The sequence below is a fragment of the Leucoraja erinacea genome, chromosome 25 (genome assembly GCF_028641065.1).
Source record: "Leucoraja erinacea ecotype New England chromosome 25, Leri_hhj_1, whole genome shotgun sequence".
NCBI lineage: Eukaryota > Metazoa > Chordata > Chondrichthyes > Rajiformes > Rajidae > Leucoraja > Leucoraja erinaceus.
Window position 1 is genome coordinate 14,400,769 of NC_073401.1, and position 12,628 is coordinate 14,413,396.

Consider the following 12,628-nt stretch of genomic DNA (forward strand, 5'->3'; position numbering starts at 1 on the left):
AATCAATTTTACATTTGGGTTGCTATCAATGGGGAGCCATTCAGGGAGCAAATATTCCCAGTCACCAGTATGACAGATGTGAACGAGAACAATGGTTTGCACAACACAAGAGCAATGAATTCTAACCCCATGTTCACGCATACATATTTACAACAAGGATTAATAAAGAGCAATCAAGCTTCTGAATTCGGAGATTGAGAAGGTAAAATCGGGCACCGTCACCTATTCCTTCGCTCCATCGATGCTGCTTCACCCACGGGGTTCCTCCAGCATTTTTGTCTACCTTCAAACAACTGAATGTTTACTCTTCTCAAACCTAACCAAATGAAACTTACAATATTGCACTAGCAACAAAGGATGCACCAAAGTGTGACGAAACTGCAAGATGTGTGTAACACTTGTGGTGTCGGTTATGTCCATGTCAAATGGCGCTGATAATTCATTAGTCACAAAAATTGCTTTCTGTATAGAAAGAAGTAATAATAATATTTTTTACCCATTCATCCCCTAGTATAAAAGCAAATGGGGAAGTGAAATGATTTATAAAAGGTGGGTAGGTATTCAATGTAATAAATTATGAGTGGCAACCAGAAAGTACAAAACCATAGAAAGAACATTTATCTTTAATAGCACTAAGTAAAGTTGTTCCTTTTGGAGCCACCTCTCAAGCCCAGAGCTACATCTTCCCCTCAATCAACAAAAAACAAAAGCAATTTGAAATTTCACATGCGCACACACACACACACAATGAAATGTATCTGCCATTCTTTCCAATTTTTTTCAAACTTTTACAATTTAGGTAGTTCAAATACATATAGGTATTTCAATCCAAAACTGTTAATACCTAGAGATAACACCATGGCTCTCGCGCTCATTGGGAGATCTTTGTACAGCTGTATATTTCTCCTCTTCTGTCCTTTCATCATTTTCTAATGCAGCTCTTGCTTTATATTGGGCACTTGATTCAATTTCTTCAGCAAGTTGAGCTGCTCTTGCTTCCCGTCGTAAAAACTCTTCAGAATTATCCCTTTCCAAAGCTACCCTGTAAGAAATGATAGGAGGAATGTTGAAGGAAATAAAGCCATGTAAAATCAAAGACCAAATCAATGTGAATAAAACAAGGGGAAAAAAAATACATTCCTCAGATATAGTAGTTCGTAAGTGCTCGGAGCAGAATTAGGCCATTTGGCCCATCGAGTCTACTCCGCCATTCAATCATTGATGATCTATCTTCCCCTCTCAACCCGGTTCTCCAGCCTTCTCCCCCTAAACCACGAACACCCGTACCAATCAAGTAGTAATGTTTAAAAAAAATCTTAAAACCAAAAAAAAAAGGACAAACAATAATCATAAGACAAAAAAAAAAAAATCAGACAATCTGGCCCTTCAAACCGGCCTCATAACTTGGTATGATCATAACTCATCTACCCCAGACCTCAATTCCTTAGCACCAGTTCACCACTCTTCAATCCACAATCTCTCAAAAATTTATTGACCTCCATATTCAATACTTCAAATAGAGAATTCCAAAGATTCACTGCCGGAACATATTTTGTGGCATTGCCATTTTAAAAGACCAAGAAATTGAAAAATGTCTGCTTATTTGAGTCTCTCACACTAGTAAAACAAAAGTACTGAGCAAACATCTCAGCATCTACCCTGTCATACCTCCTCAGAATCTACCATATTCACAAGTTATAGAATTAGGCCATTCGGCCCATCGAGTCTACTCCCATTCAATCATGTCTGATCTCTGCATTCTAATCCAGTTTTCCTGCCTTCTCCCCATAACCCTTGACACCTGTTCTAATCAAGAAAATATCTCTGCCTTAAAAATATCCACTGACTTGGCCTCCGCAGCCCTCTGAGGCAATGAGTTCCACAGATTAACCACCCTCTGACTAAAGTTCCTCCTCACCTCCTTTCTAAAAGAGCGCCCTTTGATTCTGAGGCAATGACCTCTGGTCCTAGACTCTTCCACCAGTGGAAACATGCTTTCCACATCCACTCTATCTATGCATTTCATTATTCTGCAAGTTTCAATTAGGTCCCCCCCTCAACCTTCTAAACTCCAACCTTCTTGCCAATATACCACCTTTCCCACGATGCCCCTGCTTACTTTTTCCAATTCATGCACGAACATGGATCTCTCTGTACTTCATACATCCAAATGTATAATTTATTTATATTTAGATAATCTGTCTTTTGAAATTAATCCATATTGCAGTTCAATTTATTATTCATTTTTAGTTGAAACATCCCTGTACTAGACAGAGCAGGCACCATATTTTGTGAAAACAAAAGTACTGAGCAAATAAGGACACAGCTTTTAAAAGGACTCCACAGCCATCAATAAACAAAACAGATTTACAGTCAATTTTCACCACAGTATGATCCACGTTAAATTTTCAATTTAATAATAAATAATTTGGCTACAAAGACTTTAAGTACATTACCGCCTAGAAAAGTATTTGATTATTGAAATGTATACTTACGTATACGAAGACAAACTACTGTCATAGGTTGATCTTACTCCGTAGGTTTCTTCGTTAAATCTAAACATGTCATTGGGGTCCCAACCATTAGACTGAGGACACAAATGAAAGGATTTATATAAAACCTCCATCACAGAGATAACAATTAGAGATCTTAAGTATAAAAGTATTAACTGAATGTTAAATGATAATTAAATAATCTGCCCATTCATGAAGACAAAATGAACTGCAGTTGCTGGATCCTGTGCAAATTACAAAGTGCTGGAGAAGCTCAGCAGGTCAGGATGCATCTGGAGGGAATGGACAGATGACGATTCGGGTTGAGACCCTTCTTCAGACTGATGATATTTGAACTTCTACGTTAATCTTTTGAGCATTTGATAATTCGGAGCAGTGTTCTTCTTCATATGTAGTCCTGCCCTTCAAATTGGAGCCAATTCCCACAAGAGCACCCGATTCTGGCTATAAGATGCATTCTGATCTGCGACCTTTTCCACCACTTTCCAATCTAACTCCAGACACTAACTCCCAATTATAACACACGACTCATCCTGACAACTTCACAGTCTCCACCCTCCCAATCCCAGAAGACAGCCAAATTTTAGTTTAGTCCAGAGATATAGCATGGAAACAGGCCCATTGGCCCACCGAGTCCGTGCCGACTAGTAATCGCCCATACATTATTTCTATCCTGCACACAGATGTACAATGTTACAGATGCTAATTAACCTACAAACCTGCATGTCTTTGGAACGTGGGAGGAAACCAAAGCACCCGGAAAAAACACACGTAGACACAGGGGGAACCTACAGGCCATGTCTGACTGCCAAACACTTCCTTTCCTCCAAAACTCTATGTACTTTCTTTCATGTCCACTGCAATAGTGCACCACATACAAGAAATGCATTAGGGCCATTCAACAACACCCCATCGATGTATGATACCCACATTACACACAAGAGAATTAAGTCCTATCCCTATAGAAAAGGCAGTAATTTCTGTGGACCCACCAGCATAAATTAGATCAATCCGGAATAATAAGACTGAAAACCATAATGCAATAACCCATGGAAAGCAATTGTAAATTTCCCCAGAGATGCTGCCAGGCCCGCTGAGTTACTTTAGCACTGTGTCCTTTTTTGTTAATCAGCATCTGCAGTTCCTTGTTTCGATTAAAATATATGAAAACATGTTTGAAGGGGGGCGTGCTGAAACAATTGACAGTCGATCAACTTTCTCTCTGTTCACAGAACTCTACGATATTTCGATATAAATGATACTGGAGACAATAAAGGGAGACATTTGTTAACAGTGATATCTTGATTTGCCCAGGAAATAATATTTATGTGGCGCCACAAATACGAATACATCAGAAAATGTTTTAAATTCAAATGGCAAACATTCTGTTGGCCTAGACTTTTAAGAATTGGCTCAAATAAATCTTGTGCAGAGGTCAATGGAATTTATTTTAATGGAAATTATCCTGAAGAATCAAAATTCAGATATGCTACACTCTTTCACACTACATTTCCGTATCCAAAACAAAAAATCTGACTACTTTTCACTCCCTGTGGTACCCTAAAACTGATCCAATAGATTTTACATGGCTCTACGAGGCAAACCTTGTCATACTATGCCTGTGGAGGAGATACAGGCATAGCTGCATACTCTCTGACTCTCGCCACTTCCAGCAGTAGAGAATAATGCAAATAAACTGGATTGCTTGATTTTTAGAAAATATCTTAAGAGAAAAAATAGGTACAATATGTACCCAATAGCATAATTTAAATTTTATGTTGGCTACTTCTGTGTAATCTTCATCTAAAAAGGTTATATAGATAAATATTTACCACATCTGATTCCAGAGCTTCCAAATCTTCATTGGTACTATCGCCACCATCCCATGGTTCTAGATCTTTATCTTTGTGATCACCATTTAGTCTGGAGCCGATGGCAGCATCAGTAAATGCATCTGAAATCGCAATTAAAGTACTTTTAAAAATAAAATACATGTTAAGCTAGGGTATGAAATACTTTCAAGTGTTAATTGCAAATATTTATGGAATCATCTAAAGGTGAGCTTTAATATAATATATACAAAGCTAATTAAGTTTTATTACTAGGAATCATTTTATGCAATATACATTCCATTGGGGCATAATGTGTACATAAAAATGCCAATTCTATAGAAATGACTGGATCAACTACAAATTTGCAGACTAAATGTACAAACAAAGCATTTGTTACCAGATTTGATCCATTTCAATAATAATAGACATGTTAAGACAAAATTATATTTAAATAAAATTATATAAAATTAAAGTTAAGACATGTTCAAACATGTTAAAACAAAAGCAAGTTTCTAATCCGTAATAAAATAAGCAGATGGTAATTATCATTTACATTTTCTTCTATAAATGCAAGACCAACAGATGTTGTGGAAAAACCCCACTAAATAGTAATAATATTTAAAAATGGAAAGATGCAGATTTGAACTTTCAAGTTCCCCGTCAGAGCTGTGCCAAGAAAAGTTCAGGGCTGAAATCAAGGCAGCCCAAGAAGGAAAAAGTGGGAGTATTCATTGGTGTAATTATGTGCCTCTTAAATGTTACTCAAAGGATGGAAGAAAAGGGAAACCAGTTAACAACCGTAAAAATCCGAAGCACAAAACATGGAAACACCCTGACACATCCAAACCAATCATTGGGCTTCCTTCCATATTAATCCCAACATCCAGCACTTGATCTAAACACTTCAAATGCTCATCTAGAGAGGACTTAAATGCTGTTAGCAATCCAGCTTCAACTATTTTCTCCAGCAGCACATTCCAGTGAAGGTGGTCTTCCTCATATCCCCTCTAAACCTCTTCCTCTTTATCCCACACTTAAGTCCTCTAGAATTGTCTTGCCTCTGATACAGGGAAATGTTTCCTGCAGTTTCCTATCTGTACTCAATTTTATATAATTCAATCATACCCCATGTTAACCTCCTCTACTTCAAGGAGATCCGACATAGCTTGCCCATTCTCGCCTCATAACCAAATTACTCTACTCCATGCAACATCCTGGTAATTCTCCTCTGCACCCTCCCCAACAATATCACGTTTCCTAAACTTGGTGACCAGGGCTCCAACTGAGGGCTTCCCAAGCTTTCATAAAACATAACCTGTCAACTTCTGCATTCAAAGGCAGTATCCAAAATACTTTCATAATCGCATTATCTACAAGCAATACCACTTTCTGCATCCCCAATTTAAGATGATCTATAGACATATTCCAAGGTCCCTCTGTTGCTCAATATTCCTCAAGACATTACCATTCTTGCAATATGTTCTAGCCCCATTATGCTCCCCATTCTTCAGTGCCAGAGTGGAACCTACAACCACATTGTGTGTGTGTGTGTGTGTGTGTGTGTGTGTGTGTGCGTGTGTGTGTGTGTGTGTGTGTGTGTGTGTGTGTGTGTGTGTGTGTGTGTGTGTGTGTGTGTGTGTGTGTGTGTGTGGGTGTGAAGTGTGTGTGTGTGCGTGTGTGTGTGTGTGTGTGTGGGGAGAGAAGGGCAAAGAGAGAGAGGAGGGAGGGGGGGGGGGAGAGAGAGAGAGAATAGAAGGAATACACCCTCCATTGGATAATAAATGCTCTCATACAAAAGTAGTTAGACAATCCCAGATTTCACCAGAGATGTGCACAATAAACAATCAGATCAGTGATTCCAAGGTCTTACATGCAAACAATTACTAATCAGATAGTTGATACTGAACACATGAAAGCTTATATTGCAAGGACGTAAACGTAGTAGATCATTTGGCTCCTTGCCTGTTATACAATGCAAGTTTATTGTCATATGCACGAGTATGGAGAAGCACAGGTACAGTGAAATATCAATCAAATCTAGGCTGATATTTTTTTAACCTGTTACTTTCCTGTACCAAATTCATAACCAATGTACCATAATTCACTTAATTGAGTAAAATATCTATTTGTCCATTCTCAATATTCTAATCTTCACAGTCTAAGGGGTAGAGAATTCCAAAGTTTCAGTACACTAGAAGAAAAAGCCATAACCTCTGCCTTGAATGAGCACTCTTATTTTCAGACTGTAACTCCTTGTTCTCAAAACATCAGCCACAGGAAACATTATCCTTCAGCTCATAATAATTTGTGAATCATGTTGCTGCTGACTCGATCCCTTGAGTTCTCAAGATCATACCACCTGTCAGGTCCAGGGATAATCTTTTTCTGTACTGAATTAGTTTCACTAAATTTCTCTAGGATACAAAAATGCACACTCCCATTTCCTGATGGCAATCCATAACATGATTCAGATTAAATGCAAGAGCAACCCTTGGTTGCCTTTATAAAAGCAGGAAAGCATTTGATCTGTATTTTAAAACTGCTGAGATGGAAACCATGAATGGAAAAATATAGGCAATGCTCAGTTTATCACAAGGAGAAGTGCAGAGCTGATTCAGTCAGTAATTAAAGTCCAAATATTGAGTACTGCAGGTCTGTTATAATGTGAGTACTGTTAGGTCTGTTATAGTTGCGTTCCTAAGAAACATCACATTATAGAAAATCACATGATAAAACCAATTGTGTCAAAGAGAAATGGGGGGGGGGGTTGGGGCTTGAGTTTCAGATTCCTAATAAGTTATTTTCCTGTATGACTTTCAAAACTAAAGGTCGTTTTTAATAGCCAATTTTTTTGTTGTTATTGCAAGCTAAAAATATTAAAGTTATCGTTTAATGGGAGCATCATCGCACAGGTATCAATAGAAACCATTGCTCATCAATTCCCAGTGTCCTTACCTGATGAAACTAGCAGCTATGTTCTTAAGAGAGAAATTGTGCATGATACTGTAAGTACACACACTTTCAAGTGAATCTCTAGTTCTTTGGGGCTGCAGTGGCATAGCGATAGAGTTGCTGCCATACAGCACCAGTGAGCCAGATTCGATCCCGACTATGGATGCTGTCTGTACGGAGTTTGTACGTTCTCCATGACCACGTGGGTCTTTTTCTGGGTGCTCCAGTTTCCTCTCACGTCCCCAAATCATGCAGGTTAATTGGATTTGGTAAATAGTCCAAGTTTGTAGGATAAAACTAATGTATGGGTGATTGCTGTTTGTCGCAGACTTGTGTGCCGAGGGCCTGTTTCCATACTGAACCTCTAAACTAAATCAAAACTAACTTGGATATACACAAAATGCTGGAGTAACTCAGCGGGACAGGCTGCATCTCTGGACAGAAGGAATGGGTGACATTTTGGGTCGAGATCCTTCCTCAGGCTAGAGTCAGGGGAAAGGGAAACGAGAGACACAGACAGTGAAGTAGAGAGATAAAAAACAAATGAATGAAAGATATGCAAAAAAGTAAAGATGATAAAGGAAACAGGCCATTGTTAGCTGTTTGCTAGGTGAGAACGAGAAACTGGTGCGACCTGGGTGGGGAGGGATGGAGATAGAATGCAGGGGTTACTTGAAGTTAGAGAATTTGGCCCACATAATATAGCGTTTCCTAATTTATCAATCACAAAGGAAAAATAACGGAAATCAGGTGTAATAGGTAGGACAATTTGGAATGAGGCTTGTTTGGATTTACTCTGAACAAGGGAACTTGATATGTGTCATTCTGTAAACAAAGCAGTAAATCCATTAACTATTCCAGAATAGTGCCATGAACCAATACTGGAATGACTGCCTCAGTATTTAGAAGATGCTTAAATTTCATTCAACTGAATATTGGACAATTCCAATTTTCAGACACTTTGGTTTTCAACATACTATCGGTAGGTCTCCTAACCATGCAAAGGGGAAAACAATAATTTCATGGTCAAGTCTGGAAACTTCCTGGGGAGGTCAATCCTGGCATGCAACTAGTCAAGTAAACTGTCGACATTATGAAAATAACCACTGAAATAATGAAATTTAAACAATCTAAACCAATGAACAAGTCAACAAAAACAAAATTTAAGATCCAAGGGGATCAGTCATGAAAATTTCAACAAAATATTATTAAATTATCCAATGGCGAGTGGCTGACCTGCTGAGTTACTGCAGCATTGCAATTCAGATTCAAAATAACATAGCAGCATATTGTTCTTATACAATAAGCACATAATGCTTTACTAAATCTGCTAGGGTTTGGTTTGGTTAATTTTCATTTGGCTTGATTAATTTGTGTTTCCAATTTGCTAAATGGTGATCTTCAGGAAGTGTTATTTATGCAGTTAGTTTCACTACAACACATTTTTCACAAAATGCAGCATATAATCAAAATCCTATAGATGATTTCCTTGGCTCAATATTTAGTATCCTTAGAGCACAGGTCGAGTCCTACAACAGCTTTTTGCAAGCAATCTTTGTGAACTTTTTCCCCCATAATATGCAAATGCTTTCTCTCAAATATCAAAGTTTGCTCTGTCCATTAAAATTGCAAGTTAAAATTTGCATACATTAGAAAAATAAAAGCTAGTTCTGCAAATAATTCCTATACAAGCAAACCCAATTAATTTATCAATATACAGCAACAATGAACACAAGGTTCACCATAGACATGGAAATGGGCAACACAAGAAATTGTGTAAAGTACTTGAGGTGACATCCACACTTCAATTTTATTCAATTTGGCCAAGTCAATTAATATTTTTCAGGTGGACAGACAGATTTTTGATTAGTAAGGGTGTCGGGGTTGTGGGTCAAATGTAGGAAAATGTGGTTGATAGGGGAAAATAGATCAACCATGATTGAATGGCAGAGTAGACTTGATGGGCCGAATGCCCTTATTCTGCTCCTTAAAACCTATGAAATTGTTAAAGTGAAACTCAGATTGTTTAGCGAGGTCATAGCAACAAAATTATTGCAAGAATGCCACTTTAATGGAGTCTCAACAAAGATTTATTTCCATGGAAATAAACTGAAAATCAGTACTTGCAAACAAAATTAAAACAAAATATTGTACACAATTTCCCTATAAAACAAAAGCCCTTTAGAAACCCTGTGAAGTGAAATGTAGAACCAGTGAAGTATTTTTAGTTGTATAAACCAGAAATTCTCCATTCATTTACAGCAATTTGTAGAGTGCTTGGTATTTGTAAGGCATATCCTACTCAAAAGTATAATTTTTAGATTACATACTATGCCACAAAGAAACTAATTTAGAGATTTCTGAGAATGAAAATGATGCTTCTGTTCTCTTACCAAATTTAACACTTACCAGGGAATGAAACAATCTTTCTTGAATTTAAACATAATTTGACAAAAGCCTGACTATGACTTGTTCATCCTACTTTCATTTTAGAGGTACAATGTCAGTTCAAGGGTTTTTTTAAATCATGCTGATTAATTGGCTAGGAATAACTGAGTTTATCGAGCTCACAAATTTAATTCAATCACAAAAAGCTTTTTAAAATACAAGCTATATTAGCATGTTATCATCATCCAATTGTGCAAAGATTATTATCTTCACCTGCAAAATTGATTAAGACAATGCATACAGGTATTCATAGAAGACTGCTCTATTTTCCAGCTATATTCAGTTCAAGATAGCTTTGCACCACTTGCTGAAGTAAAAGGCACATAAGTCAAGAGTAGAAGTGAATTTTTCATGGGGCAACTAATGATTTTTTTTCACTAGTTTAAGGATCACTTGGATTGAACATGCAATGTTTTCTAAGATTTACTGCCACTATAAAGCAGTTTATAAGCAAATGTTAAGCTCAGAATCAGTATGATAACAAAAAAGGGAGAGCGTTAACATACGCACACATTATAAAACAAAAGTAAACAGAATTACCTGTTTCAGATGGAACTATAGAGATCAGAAAGAGAAGGTGGAAAAAAGAAACAATATCAGTAAACCAAATATGTATTAAGGATCAAGATGATCAATCAGCTATCGGGTTTAAAAAACAGCAACATTTGCTTGTTAAAAAACACTCTGTGGCGTAATTATTGACTTATTGTGGGAAATTACCATGCATGGAACATTTTTTAAATTATTATTTTACAATCACTTTTACAGCAGTTAACACAGCGCTAGAAAACAGAGCATCTACTTCTTGATAGTCTTCTCAGTGCAGAAAATATCGGCTGGGGAGGAAGTTTCTGAGCAAGGAACAAAAAGCCTGTAGGTAGACGAATGCAGGAGCACATCAATTCCAACACATTGTCTGCATACGTGACGGAGGATCATCCATTTTTGCATGAAATAATCCAAAGTCTATCAAGTTAGTTCACTTTTAGATTTTTTTTTGGTTGAAGCAGTAGAAGAAAGCCATCACTTTATGAAAACTATCTTCCATACTTGGTCCAACCAGTTTCATGATGCAGTAGCATATTTTCACTCAGATCTAGGTGCTCACAGAAACATTGGCCTGGATATTGTTGGTAAATTCCTAGAGTTCTGAACAGAACCACCATCTTATGTGACAATCAAGTCCAAGACTTCTGCAGAGAAATGTGGAAATTTCTAACTTGCTTTAGCAACAGGTGAAGTTCCAGAAGACTTACAGCCAAGATAGCTAATATTGTACCCATTATTTAAAAGGGGCAGCAAGGAAAGAAAGCACAGAACTACAGGTCAGCGAGTCTTGGTGCGTACATTACTAGAGGGGATTCTGTGGGGACAGAATCTAACAGCATTAGGATCGACAAGGACAGGTTAGGGATAGTCACCATGGATTTGTGTACTGGAAATTGTGCCACAAATATGTCGACTTTTTAAAAAAAACGAGGTAATCAAGAGGATTGATTACATCCCGCATGGTAAACTAGTCTGAAAGTTTAGATTACATGGAATCTAGGGATTAGATAATTGGATACATAATTGGCTTGATGGTAGGAAGCAGATGACACTAAAGGCCAAGGAATGGTAAATGGCCTTCAATTTAGATAGGTGCGAAGTGTTGCATTTTGGAAAGTCAAACCAGGGTAGGACTTTCACAGTGAACAGTAGGTCCCTGAGGAATGTTGTAGTAGAGAGGGACTTAGTACAAGTATATATTTATCTGAAAAGATGCATTCAACTGAAAAGAGTGCAAAGAGGTTTTATGTGAATGCTGCCAGGATTGGAAGGCCCAAGTTATAGAGAGTGGTTGGACAGACGAGGATCTTAGGATCGAGAAGTGTAGGAGATTACATAGATAAATTGAAAAGAAACCATCTTTTACCGAGGGAAGAGGAATCAAAAACCGGTGGTGGGGGTAGTTTATTGTGAGAGGGAAAAGATTTAAAAGGAACGTGAAGGACAACTTCTTCACACAGAGGGCAGCGGTGTGAGCTCAGAGAAAGTTGTTGAGGCTGGTAAAATAACAGCATTTATAAGGTATATCCACAGGAACATTTTACTGGCCCAATGTGGACCAATAAGACTAGATGGGCATGTTGGTCTGCAAGGATGTTGAGCAAAAAGTGCCCGTTTCCATGTTGTATTACTACAAGTATAATAGACATGCCAGGGCACTGCCACAATAGGTCCAAGATTTAATTATACTTTGCTTCTTCAATCAATCATCTTCCTTCTATCATAACATTATTCAGTGCAGTGTTCAGATGGATTAGTATTTCCACAGTTTATATCTGCTTAGTTTATGTCTGTAAGCACATCCAGGTTAATATCCAGGCTTGAGCTGTTAACTAACTAGAATTTATGCCACACAAGTACCAGATAATAACCACTTCCAAAGGGAGAGAAAATATGCACATTTGACCACAACAGCACTTCTACTGTCAAATTTCGACCATAAGCATCCCGAAAGAATCAAAACATGGAAACAGGCCCTTCGGCCCAACTTGTCCATGCCAACCAAGATGGCCCCATCTATGGTAGTCCAATTTACCTGCATTTGACTCATATCCCTCTAACCATTCCTGTCCATATGCCTGTCTAAATGTCTTTTAAATGCTTTTATTGAATTTGCCTCAACTGTTTCCTCTAACAACTTGTTCCATTTACCCACCATTCTCTTTGTGAAAACATTGCCTCCCAGGTTCCTATTTCCTCTCATCCTATACCAAAGCCCTTTAGATCTTGATTCTCCTGGGGGAAAAAAGAGTGCATTTACTCAATCCCTTATAACAATCTCTTGTAACTTTCCTGCCACAGATGTTAAGTTTACTGGTCAATAATTCCCAGAAT

The 12,628-nt window shown here is 37.7% G+C and overlaps 1 protein-coding gene across 10 annotated transcripts in view; it reads right to left on the minus strand.

Annotated features, from left to right (window-relative positions):
• Positions 1–12,628, minus strand: part of atxn2 (ataxin 2) — a 92,011-nt gene that overhangs the window by 29,722 nt on the left and 49,661 nt on the right. For 7 of the 10 annotated variants that reach the window (XM_055655815.1, XM_055655814.1, XM_055655813.1 and 4 more), the window contains exons 6-9: positions 10,286–10,300; positions 4,346–4,467; positions 2,496–2,587; positions 845–1,042 (exon numbers count right to left, since the gene is read on the minus strand). In XM_055655815.1, the coding sequence (XP_055511790.1) occupies positions 845–1,042; positions 2,496–2,587; positions 4,346–4,467; positions 10,286–10,300 (427 nt within the window). The remainder of the gene's footprint in view (positions 1–844; positions 1,043–2,495; positions 2,588–4,345; positions 4,468–10,285; positions 10,301–12,628) is intronic. The other 3 variants (XM_055655817.1, XM_055655823.1, XM_055655821.1) reach the window with 1 other exon arrangement.